General features: G+C 35.6%; 1 protein-coding gene across 4 annotated transcripts in view; it reads left to right on the top strand.

Moving 5' to 3' along the window:
• The window catches only part of EPC1 (enhancer of polycomb homolog 1), a 94,097-nt gene that overhangs the window by 60,587 nt on the left and 15,343 nt on the right, over nt 1–18,167 (top strand). For all 4 annotated transcript variants that reach the window (XM_043563503.1, XM_043563502.1, XM_043563500.1 and 1 more), the window contains exons 2-6: nt 1,253–1,412; nt 14,699–14,844; nt 15,232–15,438; nt 15,815–15,963; nt 16,856–17,015. In XM_043563503.1, the coding sequence (XP_043419438.1) occupies nt 1,253–1,412; nt 14,699–14,844; nt 15,232–15,438; nt 15,815–15,963; nt 16,856–17,015 (822 nt within the window). The remainder of the gene's footprint in view (nt 1–1,252; nt 1,413–14,698; nt 14,845–15,231; nt 15,439–15,814; nt 15,964–16,855; nt 17,016–18,167) is intronic.

Genomic DNA, 18,167 nt, shown 5'->3' with positions numbered 1-18,167 from the left:
AAAGATCTCCAGGATATATCAAGTGAACCAGCGCCCTAGAAATAAAGCTCTGTGTGTTGCATAGGGGAATCCTATCTGAATTTTAAATCTTACCTGAATATGAGGACTGGAATTCTCTGTTTTCAGACCATTGGAATATTTTTTTGTCCTTAAACTTGTATTTTATATATTTTTTAAAAAATCAGTTTCATGAAACATTTACCAAAATTCAGTGATGATACATGGGCTGGGTGAGAACAGGTATTTTTATGGCGCTGGTGGTATCACAAACTGGTAAAATCTTTCTGTGTGGTGACTAAATCAAAGTTTATTTTGAGTACCTGTTATATGCTATATGCCACACATTATACTAAACATTTCAGGCACATTTATGTTACTTAAACCTCCAACCAACTCTATAAAGTAGATTATTTTTCTCTTTCTGTAGGAAACAGATTTAGAAAACTAAAGTATCTTTCCAGGAGTCACAGACTCTGAAGCCTATGCTTTCAACCCCTGTCCTCACTCCACTATGATTCAAGAGGGATCTGGAAATTCATAAGGGGTTATAGAGACAAAAGACCAGGTTTGAATGTGTCCATTTCATAAACTAAAAATGGAGATAATAATCTGTCTTTCTTTTAAAAGATATTAGTTGATGTATATGAAGGTATTTTGCCACATTTATGAAGCATTCTATGAAAAAGGAGATTAGAATTTTTTATCCATATCTTTTTTCATACAAATTTAAATGTTTTAACCCTTTTTCTTTGAATTTCATCTATAAAATGCAAACTTTAACAGTTTAGTCAATTTTTGGGGATCTTTTGTATAATTTAACTCAATTTCAGTGTAATACCTTTCTTAAATTGAGAAAGTATACAGTGTATTTAACAAAACCTTGTTTCTTCTTAATATGTTTTTACCACTAACTGTATTGTCAACATCCTTTCAAGGCTATTAAAATCCTTCTTTTTATTTTTCTTTAATGCTTGTTTTTTGAGAGAGAGCACGAGTGGGGGAGGGCAGAGAGAGAGGGAGACAGAATCTGAAGCAGGCTCTAGGCTCTGAGCTGTCAGCACAGAGCCCAGTGTGGGGCTTGAACCCACAAACCATGAGATCATGACCTGAGCCAAAGTCTGACACTTAACCAGCTGAGCCACCCATATGCCCCTAAAGTCCTTCTATTTTTAAAATAAAAACCTCTTCATAAAGTATACGTTCTGTTGGATATTTTAAAATACATAGACTTACCTATTTTTTCCTCTTTTAGGAACACCATCTTCAGCGGGCTATTTCAGCACAGCAGGTGTATGGCGAGAAGAGGGATAATATGGTCATACCAGTCCCAGAGGCAGAAAGTAATATTGCTTACTATGAGTCTATATATCCTGGGGAATTTAAGATGCCAAAGCAGCTCATTCACATACAGCGTAAGTAATTACTCTTTTAATAATTATATTTCCTATATTATCTGCTTAACTTGACATGTTTTTACTTTTACCTGTTCAAGGCCTTTTTAGGTATCCATTTCATTGACTGGCATCAGCTTAGAGAGTTACTAGAGCCCATTTTCAACTTGTTTGTTTGTTTGTTTGAGAGAGAAGGCACAAGTAAGAGGGGCAGAGAGAGAAAGAGAAAATCCCATGGGCAGAGGGAGAGAAGTGGTGTTCACCCAGGGCTCGTGCTCTCCCAGTGCAGAGCTTGAACTCACAAACTGTGAGATCATGACCTGAGCCGAAGTCAGATGCTTAACGACTGGAACCCCATTTTCAACTTTTAAAATTGAGATTTCTACCTGACAAAAAAAGATGGCATTTTCATCCTACGTTTTTAGTTTCATCTCAACATATGATCTTATGCTACTTTCAGATAATGAATATACCTAAGATGTGGAAATGGTTTTCTTACTATTGAGAAATAGTAATATGAGTAGCCTTAAAGAACTTTTAGTATAAGTCAGGAATCACCAAACTTTTTCTGTAAAGGGTCAGATAGTATATATCTTAGCCTTTTAGAGTCATTCATTCTGTCACAACTGTTCAGCTCTACTGTTGAAAGGCAAAATCAACAATAGACAATACATAAACAAATGGGCATAGCTATGTTTCAATAAAACTTGATTGACAAAAACAGATGGCAACCCAGTATTGGCCCTTGGACCATAGTTTGCCAACCTCTGATCTGTAATTCTATTTACTTTTTAAAATTCGGTGGATTTTGGGGGGTTGTTGTTTTAATTTGAGACAGCTCATGAGCTGGGGAGAGGGGCCCAGGGGGAAGGACAGAGACAGAGAGAGGGAATTGTAATCGACCTCAGCGCTGAGCGAGCTCGATCCCACAATCCTGGGATCTACCTGAGCCAAATCAGGAGTCCCATGCTCAAATGACTGAGCCACCCAGGCATCCCTAAATTTAGTGTTCTAATTGGTAACTTGTTTCACTTGATAGTGATAAGTTCTTCATTAGCAATAATCCTTTGATAGCTATCACATTTGATGATGAACAGCTGAGAGCTTGTAAACTTAAGAGACTTAAATTTCATTTACTCCATCCTCAAGTAGTTGACAACTTAAAAACATAGTTGAAAGTTTACTTAGGTAAAATTTGTACAGCTTTCATTGTTATGTTGTTGACCTTTATGATTAAGAGATTTTTCCAGCAGAATGTCCAAACTTTTTTTTTCTGTCTAAGCCTTTTTTCAGGATCATATAAATCTGTGTTGTTTTTAGAATAATTATTTAAAATTAATTTTATTTTCCTCATTTAACCTTTCCTCTATCTGATCTAGTTTCTGTCCTAAATTCTAAACATTTATTTTACTATTTCTTAAATGTGAAAAAAAAAACCCACACATAGTGTCTGTATTGGCTCTTATCAGTACTATATTGGCGTTTGATACATTTTTTTTAATTTTTCTTAATGTTTCTTTATTTTTGAGAGAGAGAGACCATGTGAGTGGGGAGGGGTAGAGAGAAGGAGACACAGGATCTGAAGCAGGCTCCAGGCTCTGAGCTGCCAGCACAGAGACTGATTAGGGGCTCGAACCCATGAACCGTGAGATCATGACTTGAGCCGAAGTCAAATACTTCATTGATTGAGCCACGCTGGTGCCTTTTAACTTGATGTTAATTCTAACTTGTATGTAACCTTCTTCATTTCCTTTAGGAAAAATAAATATATATTTTTTCCAATTTACTAAAGGTTACTTTGAACCAAATAAGTGGCATGTGCTTTCTTGCCCACTCACATGTTTAGTTATATTTATGGCACAGACATTTTAAACAAATTTGATCAATATTAGAACCTAAAAATTAGTTCTCTGAAAAATCATGGGAGTTTGAAAGTTATAGATCATCATCAGATCTATATATGTTAACTGGGGCCACATTGTATTCCACAGCCACAGGTAATATTCATATGAATGTATGTGTTTGGGTTAAAGCAGGATTAAGTAAAATAAAATTATATTAATCAATTTACATAAACATTACTATCAGAAAAAAATTTGGAATGCATGTTTTACAAATAGACAGTTCATTGATGACCAAAACCCACAAAACACATTTTAGTGGTAACTAGTGGATTAAATTACGGTCAGAAGAGTCAAAAGGTGCAATATTTATAAAGGAATTGACCTTGCTGTTGTTGTAATCAAATAATAGTAATAAAATGGCAGCAGAATTGTAGCTTATTTGGGAAGAAACTTTTTTAGTCAGTACAAATTTGAAGTATGTTGTCTCTGGAAAGCTGTATACATTGGAATATTAATCAAGACAGTCTGCTAATTGGTGTTAGCTGCCATTGAATTTCTTTCAACATTTTATTTTGGGTAATTGTAAATTCACAGGATAATACATTAGTGTTAGATACTTCAGTCAAGATACTCAACTATATGGGAATGCAAGCTGCTGCAGCCACTCTGGAAAACAGTATGGAGGTTCCTCAAAAAACTAAAAATAGAACTACCCTACGACTCAGCAGTTTCACTTCTAGGCATTTATCCACGGGATACAGGTGTGCTGTTTCGAAGGGACACATGCACCCTCAGGTTTATCACAGCACTATCAACAATAGCCAAAGTATGGAAAGAGCCCAAGTGTCCATCGATGGATGAAAGGATAAAGAAGATGTGGTATATATATACAATGGAGTATTACTCGGCAATCAAAAAGAATGCAATCTGGCCATCCAACTACGTGGATGGAACTGGAGGGTATTATGCTAAGTGAAACTAGTCAGAGAAAGACAAAAATCATATGACTTCACTCATATGAGGACTTTAAGAGACAAAACAGATGACCATAAGGGAAGGGAAACAAAAATAATATAAAAACAGGCAGGGGGACAAAACAGAAGAGATTCATAAATGTGGAGAACAAACTAAAGGTTACTGGAGGGGTTGTGGGAGGGGGGATGGGCTAAATGGGTAAGGGGCACTAAGGAATCTACTCCTGAAATCATTGTTGCACTATATGCTAACTAATTTGGATGTAAATTTAAAAAAATAAACAAGTTAATAAAAAAAAAAAAAGATACTCAACTATATCATCCCCACAGGATTCCATGTTGTTACTCCTTTATAGCCAAACCTAGTCCCTGGCAACTGCTAATGTGTTCTCCATCTCTGTAATCATGTTAGTTCATGAATGTAACATAAACAGAATCATGCAGTGTGTGTCCAAACTTTAGAGATTGGCTTTTTTCACTTAGCATATATCCTTGGAGTTCATCCAACTTGTTTCATGTATTATAGTTCTTCCTTCTTATTTGCAAGCAGTAGTCCATAATATGCATGTACCACAATTTGTGTAGCCACTGACCCAATGAAAGACATTTGGGTAGTTTTCTTTTTTTTTTTTTTTTAATTTTTTTTACGTTTATTTGTTTTTGAGACAGAGAAAGACAGAGCATGAAGGGGGGAGGGTCAGAGAGAGGGAGACACAGAATCTGAAACAGGCTCCAGGCTCTGAGCTGTCAGCACAGAGCCTGACGCGGGGCTCGAACTCATGGGCCGCGAGATCATGACCTGAGCTGAAGTCAGCCACTCAACCGACTGAGCCACCCAGGCGCCCCCTTTTTTTTTTTTTTTAATTTTTTTTTTTAACGTTTATAGTTTTCAGGTTTTGACTAAATAAAGCTGCTGTGAACATTCATCTGCAGGTTTTTGTGTGAACTTCTGGGATAAATACCTATGAGTGCAGTTGCTGGGTCCATTTTTAGTTTGACAAGAACTTCCACAGTATTTCCCAGAGTATCTGTACCATGTTACATTATCAGCAGCAGTGTATGTGTGATCCAGTTTCTCCTGTATTCTTGTCAGCATTTGGGGTTATCACTTTTTTATTTTAACCATTCTAATAGGTATGCATTGATAGACCTCAATATACTTTAAATTTGTATTTCACTAAATAGCTAATATGTTAAATACCTTTTCATGTGTTCATTTACCTTCTATGTATCCTCTTTGATGAAATGATTGTGCTTGTGTTTGCCTGTTTTCTAAGTAGATTGTTTTAACATTGAGTTTGAGGATTGTTTTATTTATATATTCTAGACACAAAGTCTTTGTCATATATGTGATTTAGACATATTTTCTCTCAGTATATAATGTCTTTTCATTCTCTTAACTGAGTCTTGTCACAGAACAAAAGTTTTTAATTTTGATGAGATCAAATTTATCAGTTACATATAAGTATATGATCAGGGGCGCCTGGGTGGCGCAGTCGGTTAAGCGTCCGACTTCAGCCAGATCACGATCTCGTGGTGCGTGAGTTCGAGCCCCGCATCAGACTCTGGGCTGATGGCTCAGAGCCTGGAGCCTGTTTCCGATTCTGTGTCTCCCTCTCTCTCTGCCCCTCCCCCGTTCATGCTCTGTCTCTCTCTGTCCCAAAAATAAATAAACGTTGGAAAAAAAAAAAAATTTAAGTATATGATCAGTTTTGAGTGTGTGAGGTTTAGGTCAAGGGTTTTTTTGTTTGTTTGTTTGTGCTTTGTTTTGGTTTTATTTCTGGATGTACAATTGCTCCAGCATCATTTATTGAAGAAACCCTCCCTCCTCCATTGAATTGCTTTTGCTTCTTGGCCAAAAATTAAGCATTTTGATTTGGATCTGTTTCTGGGTTCTATATTCTATTCCACTGATTTCCATTTATTTCAAGATGGTACCACTGTTTAGATTACTGCAGCTCTATGATAACCTTTGATATCAGCAAGAGTCATTCCTTCTTTTTTTTTCTTTTTCAAAATTATTTTGGGTATTCTAGGGCCTTCAATAAGCTTGTCTGTATCCACAAAGAAACTTGATAAGATTAGATTAAACCTATAGATCACTATAGGGAGAATTGACATCTTTAATATGTTGAGTCTTCAGTCCATGACCACAGTGTGACTCTGCAAGTATTTAGTTCTTCTTTAATTTCTTTCATTGACACTTCGTAATTTTCATTGTACAGATCCTGTACACATTTCTTTATTATTTAAAAATAATTAATGTTTACCTACTTATTTTGAGAGAGAGAAAGAGAGCATGAGCTGGGAAGGGGCAGAGAAAGAATCCCAAGCAGGCTCCATGCTACCAGCACAGAGACTGACATGGGACTCAAACTCATGAACCGTGAGATCATGACCAGAGCCGAAATCAAGAGTTGATGCTTAACTGAGCCACCCAGGCACCCCAGATCCTGTACACATTTCTTTAGATTTATACCTGAGTGTTTTATTTTCTGTGGAGCAATTGAAAATGGTATAGCATTTTTGATTGGTTTCCACTTGTTCATTGTCAGTATACAGACATGCAGGTAAAATTGTTTGTCTTATGTACTGTGGCCTTAATTGAAATTGCTTGTTCTAGGAAATGTTTGCAGATTCTTTGGAATTTTCTACATAGAAAATCACACTATAGTCTGCAAATAGAGACAGTTTTATTTTTCCTTTTCAATCTGTCTTATTTCTCTTTCTTGGCATTAGTATAGTGTCTAAAACTTCAATACTGTGTTAAACTATGTGGTGAGAGCAGGCATCCTTACCTTGTTCCTGATCTTAGAAGGAAATATTTTAGTCTTTCACCATTAAGTATTACATTACCTGCAAGTGTTTTTGTAGTTGCCTTTTATGAGATTGTCATATATGTGATTTGGAAATATTTTTTCTCAGTATATATAATGTGACTTTTCATCCTCTTAACAGAGTCTTCCAAAGAGCAAAAGGTATTTTTCTGAGATCCAGTTTATTAGTTTTACTCTTATGGATCGTGATTTTTACTCCTTGTGTACTGAGAGTTTTTATCATGAATCAGTGTTGAACCAGTGTTGAATTTTGTCAAATACTTTTTCTACACCAATGGATAGCATCATTTGATTTTTCTTCTTTAGCCTGTTGATGTGATAAGTTATTGATTTTCAGATATTGAACCATACCTGGAATAAATCCCACTTGGCTGTAGTGTATTTTTTTTATACCTTGTTGGGTAGAATTTGCTAAAATTTAATTGGGGAGTTTTGCTTCTACGTTCATGAGAGATAATGTTTGACTGTGTATGTGTGTGTGCGCCACGTGCACGTGCTCTGCCTTGTTTCTCTTTTTTTTAATCTTTTTTTTTTTTTTTAATTTTTTTTTTCAACGTTTATTTATTTTTGGGGCAGAGAGAGAGGGAGACACAGAATCGGAAACAGGCTCCAGGCTCTGAGCCATCAGCCCAGAGCCCGACGCGGGGCTCGAACTCACGGACCGCGAGATCGTGACCTGGCTGAAGTCAGACGCCTAACCGACTGCGCCACCCAGGCGCCCCATCTTTTTTTTTTTTAATGTTTATTCATTTTTGAGAGAGAGAGCACGTAAGTGGGAGGAGGGACAGAGAGTGGACTGGAGACAGGATCCAAAGGGGTCTCTGCCTGATAGCAGTGAGCCTGGCTCGAACTCACAAACTGTGAAATCATAACTTAAGCTGAAGTCGCACACTCAAACAACTGAGCCACCCAGGCACCCCTGCCTTGTTTGGTTTTGGTATCAGAGTAATAGTGGCTTCATAAAACAGGTTGGAAAGTATTCTCTCTGTTTTCTGGAAGAAATTGTGTAAGATTTATGTTAATTCTTTAAAACTTGGTATTGGCTTTTAATATAATACAATAAAAATCATTATGGTGTAAATTTCTGCAAAGTTAAAATTGAATTTTGACTACAAGGTGGTCTAGTAAATTACTTATGAAGGGTACATTACCTTGAACTATATATATGGACTGGTTCATTGTAGTTCCCCTAATTCCTGTTTTGTAAAGCTCTTAAGCTAATGTTACACAAATTCTTCTTGGGAATGGTTTTGGTTTTGTTTTTGTTTTTTTTTAATTTTTTTTGTTTATTTTTGAGTGAGCGAGCACAAGCGGGGGAGGGGCAGAGAGAGAGAGGGAGACACAGAATTCAGAAGCAGGCTCCAGGCTCTGAGCTCTCAGCACAGAGCCCGACGCAGGGCTCAAACTGACAGACTGCAAGATCATGACCTGAGCCGAAGCTGGACGCTTAACCAACTGAGGCACCCAGGTGCCCCACTTCTTGGGAGTTTTTCAGGTGATAGATAATTAGTATTCCCTAAAAAAAGCAATGGTCAAACATGTTTGAGAATGATTACATATTGTATTCCCCTATCATAATGTATAGTATCATTTTTATAGGCTCTGGGAGTCTTGTGGCTAAAAAAAAAAAGTTTCTTTTAACGCACCATTTTCCAATTGTGTGTTTGTTACATGTTCTGTTAACATTTCTTTGAACTTTAGTTTGGAAAAGTTCATCTCTGTCCTTGTCTTTGACTGGCTTAGGGAAGAAATCAGAATTTTCTCCCTTTTTTCCTAGTGGGAGCTCTGAAGGAAAAAAACCCATGCTAAAACCATTGTCCCCTTCAGACTTTAGGTACTCTGTAAGGTATTTCATTGAGTGTTGGCTACTCAGCATCTCTTGATCCAAATATCATGTAATGTTGTTTCTCTTTTGATTAGTGACCTGTAAAGTTTCTGGATTACACAGCTAGGACTTCTTTCCTATTTATACTGGAAGAAAGGACAAAACAGTTCTGACCAGAATGAATAGACAGGAACAACTCTCTCTCCCCCTTCGTTTTGCACTTGGGTCTTAAGACTCTCCTGTTAATCCTGAAAGGAAACTTATTTTTTTTTTTTAACCTTATTTTAGAGAGCACAAGTGTAAGCAGGGAGAGGGTCAAAGGGGGAGAGGGATGGGGGAATCTTAAAACAGGCTCCATGCTCAGGGCAGAGCCCAATGCAGGGCTTGATCTTACTATCCTGGGATCATAACCTGAGCCGAAATCGAGAGTTGGCTACTCAACCAACTGAGCCACCCAGGCACCCCAAGGAAACCTCTTTAAAGAGCAATCTTAATGTACATTTATATAAGTATATATGTGTATATTTAGGTATATATATTTATAGCTCTGTCCACTGGAAAAACCAAGAAGCAAGATTAAAGCAATGGAAAAATTAAGAATAACATGAATTATAAAGCATTGAAAAATGTAGGAATTCGTGAATCCATACTGATGATAAAAAATGGTGAAGAGTCGTCTCCTGCTTTTGTAATATAAAGCCAAAAGCTGAATGGTACACTGTGAAGAGAGTGCTAGAGTTACAAAGTCATTTTGCAGTTAATCATGATCAAGATTGAATCATGTAAGAATCATCAGTGTGTTCTCAATAGAAGAGGAAATTTTGAAAAGGAGCAGAATATTTGCATGGTCTTAAGCTCTCCCTACAAATTGCTTATTACTTACAAGAGGGGGGAAGAAACAAACAGTAGTTATGCAGTGGAATAATTGGGTAATTTCTTGACTGATGAAAATTATCATCACTTATGAGGAACAGATGAACATTGTGTGCCTCTAGATGTGATACACTGAGAAGGACTAAGACAGTTGAGTATTGCAGTATGCCATCAGAGAGTGCATAATCTAATCACAATGGGAATAATAAGAAGAAAGGTTCTGGGGAGAGGTGTGTATTCTCAAAAATATTAGTGTGTAAAAGACAAAGACTATGGAAATGTTCCAGATTAAAGGAAGCCAAAGAGACAGTAACAAAAATAATACCTGATCCTAGACTGGTCTTGTGCTGGATCAGCTGGCAAAATTGGAATATAGGCAGGAAATTAAATTGTTGTATGAGTGTAAATTTATGAGGTTGATGACTATACTGTGATTATATAAAAGAATCTAAAGAAATACACTCTGAAGTGTTTAGCAGTAAAGAGCAATTGTGAATGTTATTTACCCTCCAGTGTCCCCCAAAATAAAGTATGTATACATCGATATAAAATAGAGAATGCATGCAAATGATAATAAAATTTAACAGGTGAATCTGGGAAAGGATATGCAGGTATCCCTTATAACTCTTTTCATTTTGCAATTTTTATAGGTGTGAATTTCTATATGAAAAGGTTTTTTAAAATAGATCTTTGTTGAACCTACTTTCTAAAGTACCTCAGCATGGATGTATCCTGTCTTTATGCCCTGATTCTGAAAGATTGCATTTTCTCCTTCCTTTGCCTACCTCCCCGTCTCCCTACAACACTCCATCTTCCCCCATTACTCTTCTGATACTATGTTCTAACATATAAAATCCATAAAATCAACCACAGAACTTTATCAAAAAGGATTTTGTATCTGTGATTTAAATCTTTCAAATCGAGGATTCTTTATTCATTCTCCTCAAGTACATTCTGGAAGTGACTCTAAGCTCTGTTTACTTAGAAATATAAAGAAGTTGAAGACTTTGATGATCTAGCTAGCCAATGATAGCTTTGTCTTCATAGGTCTAAGGCAAAGATGTCAAATACTACCACACCATAGTAAATATCACTATTAACAATATTTTCTGCTGCTCAGCATTTATTTCAAGAACTTTGCAAGTTGATATTACCAATCATTGAGAGTTAGTGCTTGAGTTGAAACCCATTTACCATTCCTGGTCTGACAAATGTCTCCTGAACCTTGAATGGTGTGCCTTCTTTTCAATCAGGGATTACATTCTGTTTCTAATCCACAATTTGTGCCATTTGATGGACCCAAATATCCTTTCACTATTTGCCTCTTGTAGTTTTATTTTTTTATTACTATTTTTTTTTTTAAGTTTATTTCTTTGGAGAGAGAGAAAGAGAATGGGCGTGCACATACAAACGGAAGAGGAGCAGAGACAGAGAGAGAGAGAGGGAGAAAGAGAATCCCAAGCAGGCTGTACACCCATCGTGGAGCCCAACGCAGGGCTCAATTCCACAACCATGATATCATGACCTGAGCTGAAATTAAGAGTTGGACACTTAAACCAACTGAGCCACCCAGGCACCCCTGCCTCTTATATTTTTAAAATGCTGTTTAGTGTTATGGTCTGAGCTATATATGCCCTTTGTTATATAAACATTTATATACATTTCATCTCTATTACTTGACTCTAAGTGTGAGACTGTGGTTTGTACTACTTTGTATTTCCTTTAAAAATAATCAATTTATATGTACTATTATGTTTTTCTTGCTTAGATTTCTTTACTGCATTTTCTCCTCCATCTGTGTATTTTGTTTAACCATATACATATCTGGGTTTATCCCTATCAAAATATTTTAAAAGGAGTCAGCCTCTACAATATGGCTCCTATTTTTAAGCAATTACTGGCTAGCTAGGTCTCATTTTAATTGACAACTTAATTACAAGATGCAATCCATTTGCCTGTTTGTCTATAGACCATATTTTCTATTTTGAACAAACTCAGTAACATGGCCCAGAAAGTTTGAAGATACTCCTCTATTTTTAGGACCATGATAAATACATTATATCTTTATCAGCTGCAGTTGAGCTATCATTTGGAAGGGACAGGTTTGGCTGAAGCCAAATTACACGTTAAACATTGGCTTTGGTTTTTTTCGTCAAATGAAATTTGACGTCAAGTGAATTTGTACATGTTAGCATTTTTCTAGGGTATTAATATTTTTATATCTGAACAAGATTTGGTTCTCCTTATATTTTAAGATCTTACATGTGTTTGCACCAACTATAAAAGGAAAGTTTCTTGCAGAGGCAAGAGCAGTCTGACCATCAGATACTTGTTAACTTCTGTAAAAGGCAGGAGCGCTCCTAGTATAGGGATCTTCCTTTCCAGTCTTGATTGCCTTCCTCCATATGTTAGATGAGACTTGTCATTCATGATATAATGTATGTCAAATATATTTTGGTAAGGCAATAATAAGGTGATAGTAGATGGGTTTAATTTTTGTGAGTAAGTTTGGTAAGTGTGATTTGATCTGAAAAATTATTTTATAGCGGAGGATGCCAAAGTAATATATAAATGAGACCCTAAAAATACATAAAAATACCCTTAAGAGGCAGAACATTGCTGGTTGGTCTGTATCAGTTTGGCTCTTTGTATTATCAGGATCACCACTTTTTAATAGAACTTTCAGTGATGATGGAAATATTTTATAATCTGTGCTTTCAGGTATAGCACTAGCCACATGTAGCTATTTAATACTTGAAATGTGGTTAATGTGACTAAGGTACTAGATTTTTAATTTAATCTTATTAATTTAAATTGGCTAGTGGCTATCCTATTGAACAATACAGCTATGGATTGTTTTGGTTAGGGACCCAAGAAAACAAGTATTTTTAATCTAACAGTGTTTAATCTACTTCAGAATCTCCAAAAGTTCTGTTTACATAGCAATAACAAACAGATCATGGAAAGTCATTGGAGGGCCAAGGGTTATAAGAAACATGGGTGCTGAGATGATAATGTATAGAGTTGTTGTTTTTTTTTTAATTTTTTAGAGAGTACTCTGAGCAAGGGAGGGGCAGAGAGAGAGAGGGAGTGAGAGAATCCCAAGCAGGCTTCAGGCTCAGTAGGGAGCCCAATGCAAGGCTCAGTCTCAAAAACCATGAGATCATGACCTGAGCCTAAATCAAGAGTCTGACAGTGAACCAACTGAGCCACCCAGGCACCTCAGTATACAGACATATTTAATGAAGGAGTCTAAATATTTTAATTAGGAATGTTACAGAAGTGTAATGTAGGTCAAAACGGAAAATGAACAATGCTATGTAATATGTTCAATTCTACAAATATTTATTGGATTCCTATAGGCCAGGTACTATTTTAAACTTGAAGCAAGGATGTAGATTTCAGGTAGCCAAAGGACCCCCTCTTGTACTTATCACGGATATCACTAATGGATGACTGCATACTTTTTCAGGGTTTTTTTCCCCACTTGAATAGAGGCAGTATCAGTATGTTTTTCAGTAGGGTACAGCAAACAGTTGGCATACAAGATGAACATGTTTACTGTCTCTGCACTAGAGGTACAAAGATAAATAAGTCACAATGCCTCCTTTCAAGGAAATCAGCCATATTCTAATACTTATCAAGTAGATTATAAAGTGTGTAGAAAATAGTACAAAAGAAGGGCATTGATCTAGAACAGGAATTTTTAAGCTTGGTACCACAGCTTTTAGGGATATTTGAATTGCTGGTGGTTTATGCAGAATGTTATATGTTCACACAGTCTTTTTTCTGGGGAGAGGGTTCATAACTTCTAAAAAAGCAAAAAGTGACAAGGAACCATTTACTAGTTGGGGGGCAGTCAAGAAGGAATTCCACAGGACTTGATGTCAGGTTGGATTTTGAAAAGATTAGTCGTTTGCAGTCATTTGCTAGGTGGGCAAGCAGAAAATAGCTAATATAAAGACATGAAATAGCATGCTGTATGAAATACATAAAATTTGAGAGGCACCTGGCTGGCTCACTCAATAGAGCACACAATTCTTGATCTCAGAGTTGTGAGTTCAGGCCCCACATCAGGTGTAGAGATTACTTAAAAAAGAAATACATGATATTTGCTACGGCAAAAAGTACTGATGAGATTGGAGAGACTCGGTCAAAAAGGACCTCAAACAGTCCTAAGGATTTGGATTCTGAGATGATGGGAAGTTAAGGAAGGGAAAGGTGTGAGACATTTTGATATCAAGCTATTTGATATTTTATTTATATTGTCAGCTATTTGATATTTTATTTATATTGTCAACCTAGTTTAATATTGGGAAGTATTGAAGGACATTTGATAATATAGTATAGAGCAGTGGTTCTTGGCCCTTTTTTTCTAATCCTAACAAATATAGAAATACGTCACATTTCTATCACCATGACAGTGATTGTCATAAGGAAAAACAAACCTTAGCAGATGTGCATTCATTGAGTGAAAGCTATTACTGTTATTGGCAGTGGCTGCCAACACTTCAGCTTTAAATACCACACCCTAAGCATTTGGTAAAGTAGTTAAATAATTTATTAGGTAGGACTTAAATATTCTAGAAACAATCTTATTTAAAGACCTTGTCCTTTTATATTATGTCAAACCATATGAAATTGCCGATATTACATCATTTTTAAGCTATAAGATTTTCATATAGTACAATACATTTGATAATCTCTTTCTGTTCTTAATGGCTTCTAGTTTATTTGCTTTTGAGGTGGGAGGAAGGGTTCACATCCATTGTCTTTTATGACTCATGTCTCTATTAACAGTAAGGATAGTCTCCTTTCTTAAACTTTAAATGTGGGAAACATACATTTCTTATTTTGTTAGAAAATCTAGCTCTTGTTTTTATCCAGACATCTGTGAGAGGTTTTTGTCAGTGGATTCACATAGTAAATGATTGCTTATGGTTTCTTCTGTCAGCTTTTAGTTTGGATGCTGAACAGCCTGATTATGATTTGGATTCTGAAGATGAAGTATTTGTGAATAAACTGAAAAAGAAAATGGACATCTGCCCATTGCAGTTTGAGGAGATGATTGACCGTCTAGAAAAAGGCAGTGGTCAGCAGGTACAACTTCATTGTATATATAATAAGTGTGTGTTTCCATACCTATATGGAAATAGGATAATGTTGAGGTTAGGATAAGTGAGCAGACTCTGGAGTTAACAAGCATGAATTCATATCCCATATCTGCCCAGTACTAACGTGCATAATCTTGAGTGATATGTTTAAATTTCTCCATGCCTCATTTTCCCCCTCTGTAAAATAGAGATGATAAACATGATAAGATTGTTGTGAAAATTAACTAAAATAAAGCATCAGTGGCTGACATGTATAAGGCACTCCACATTTTCTGTTATTAATTATTGCTGTTTTGATTGTCATTAAAGTTGGAAGTACTTTTGAACCTTATGTATGTATTCTATGAAAATGACATAATGATTTTACATTTAGCCAGTCAGTCTGCAGGAAGCCAAGCTACTGCTAAAAGAAGATGATGAATTAATTAGAGAAGTTTATGAATACTGGATTAAAAAGAGAAAAAACTGTCGGGGGCCATCTCTTATCCCATCAGTAAAACAAGAGAAGCGAGATGGTTCCAGCACAAATGATCCTTATGTGGCTTTTAGAAGACGTACTGAAAAAATGCAGACTCGAAAAGTAAGTGAATTTGGAAAACTTTCGTAATTTTTTTTTGATATAAGAAAAATTATTTATACTTACAAATATCTCAGTATCTGAAGGTGGTATTTTAATTTGTGTTTAAATAGACTTTCTATACAAAATAATGAAAAGTATTAATTTAAAGTGAATCAACCTTAGGATTCATTACATAGCTATTAATGATATATTTTAATGTTAAACTATTTAAAAATCCTATATATAATTGATCCTGGTGATCCATATTCCCTTTCAGTATCTTTAAAATTCTAACTAACCTATCAAATATATCTATTCTTATATGTTAGTAGTGGTGTTCAGAATGCCACTAGTTAGAAATGTTATTGACATTCAAAAAGCAACTCCATATTTGCAGAATCGCAAAAATGATGAAGCCTCTTATGAAAAAATGCTTAAGCTGCGTCGAGATCTGAGTCGGGCTGTTACTATCCTAGAGATGATAAAAAGAAGAGAAAAGAGTAAAAGGGAGCTATTGCACTTAACACTGGAAATTATGGAAAAGAGGTAAAGTATACTTTAATAGGAATACTTCAATAGGAAGTATGGTACCATTAGCATTTTATATATTGAAGTATGATACCTAAGCAGTTAACCCCAGAAATACCTTCTATTAATAAGTAGAGACTATATAAATGTGTGATATGGTATACTTTGTTTAATTTTACATGTGTTCCTCTATTTTCTTTAAAAGTGACTGGGTTTAGTAAAATTAAAATATGCCAAGTATAAGCTTATTCTTTTGTCCTTAGTTGAGTGCAAGGCTGGGAGGGAGAGAACATTTGTCAGTCCTGCAGCTTTTAATTTACTCACTAGATGGTACTGATTTTTTTTTTTTAAACACATACTGGGTTTTTGTTTTTGTTTTTCACAGACAAGTGTAAAGAAGGGAGGGGAAAAGGCCCATAATCTCAACATGCAATCATTCAAGAAAGTACACAATGAAAACTTTAAGCCTCACTCCCCTATTTCTCAGTCAGTATCTCCAAAGAAAACCACTATTAAATTTCTTATAATTTGTTTCAGGAAAATTAGTTTTATAGTAAAGCACAAAGCAATTCAAATTAGCAGAAAGTTCCTCAACACCATTTTAGGCATTAATTTCAACATCTCCACCAAATCTTTCACCAAAATTGGTAAGTTATAGTTCGAGCCTTTTTTTTTTTCCAACAGTCATCTACTTATGGTGCCAAGATAAAGCTTTAAGCCAAAAACTAAACAGAAGAAACAAAAGGAATTATGTAATCTTTAATTTTAATAAGCATTCAGCAAATAGTCAAAGTTTAATTGTAATCTTAAGTCTAGTCAGTGTTTATAATTATGTATCAGGTATTAATAGTTATGTACAGAACTAACTTTAACTTTCTAAGCTTTTTTTAATTTTGTTTTATAATTTTAGGTATAATTTGGGTGACTACAATGGAGAGATCATGTCTGAGGTCATGGCACAGAGACAACCAATGAAACCTACCTATGCCATCCCCATCATCCCTATTACTAATAGCAGTCAATTTAAACATCAGGAAGCAATGGATGTGAAGGAGTTTAAAGCAAATAAGGTAGGGGCACCTGGGTGGCTCAGTCAGTTAAGCATCCAACTTCGGCTCAGGTCGTGATCTCACAGCTCATGAGTTCAAGCCCTGTGTCAGTCTCTGCGCTGACAGCTCAGAACTTGGAGCCTGCTTTGGATTCTGTGTCTCCTCTCTGCCTTTCGCCCACTCACCCTGTCTCTCTGTCCTTCAAAAATAAACATTTTTAAAAATGCAAAAAAAGAAAAAGCAAATAAGGTGATAAAAATTTTTGTGATAACAATAGCTGATAATGGAATGGTATTTTATCATTAGAGTGAAGAAAGAAAACCCATATAAATCTTACTGTGAAATATGCCACAAAGTCAGGTTGTGATTCAAGGCTAGCCTGTCGATGCAGCAGTAGGAATTGTAAAGAGAGATACCATATAGATTAACTTTTTAACAATTAACTTTTCCCAAAAAAACTGTAATTGAAACTTGATATAAATATTTAGCATATGTACATAACCATGCTACTTGTCATGACTTTTTCTTTCCAACAAGGATTATTTTTTGCCTCTAACCTTTCTTGCCTATTGAATACTTCATACTTCTAGCCTTTGCTGTTACCTGCCATACATATTTCTAAAATCACTCAGTGCATCAGCTCATTCACTCTTGCTTTTGTATTTTATCCTGCCTTTCCTCTGTTTAATGATTTCATCTCTTTATCATCTAAAACTGCTCAAATTCGCCACTCCACATAGCCTTTATTGTTCAGCTCTCAAATCCTTACTACTCTATTTTTGTGACACCTCCACATTATAACTTTATGTTCCAGTATGGTAATAGTTATCTGAGGTTTGCTTTGTGTATCTGTAAAATTATTTTCATTATTATTTTCCCAAAATTGATTTGTTAATTCTTTAAAATAAAGACTAGATCCCCCTTTTTTAATTCTCTTCTGGATTTTTCGTAGAAAATTAAGAAAAAGGTACAGGAGCCAATGGTAAATACTAACTGCAGGATTTCAGAAGCTCAAGAATTTCTATTCTGTTTTAACTGAAACAAAATATTTTATGAGGTTGTGTTTAGGTTGTAGGAACATACCCATGTGTCACAGAGACCAACCTCTAAGATTTTACAGTAAAGGATGACAAAACAAAGTCTTCTATCTCTTCTGAGTATGAATGACTTCAT

The sequence above is a fragment of the Prionailurus bengalensis genome, chromosome B4 (assembly GCF_016509475.1).
Source record: "Prionailurus bengalensis isolate Pbe53 chromosome B4, Fcat_Pben_1.1_paternal_pri, whole genome shotgun sequence".
NCBI classification, from domain to species: domain Eukaryota; kingdom Metazoa; phylum Chordata; class Mammalia; order Carnivora; family Felidae; genus Prionailurus; species Prionailurus bengalensis.
Note: the sequence above shows the minus strand (reverse complement) of the source record. Positions and strands in the feature narration are given on the sequence as shown.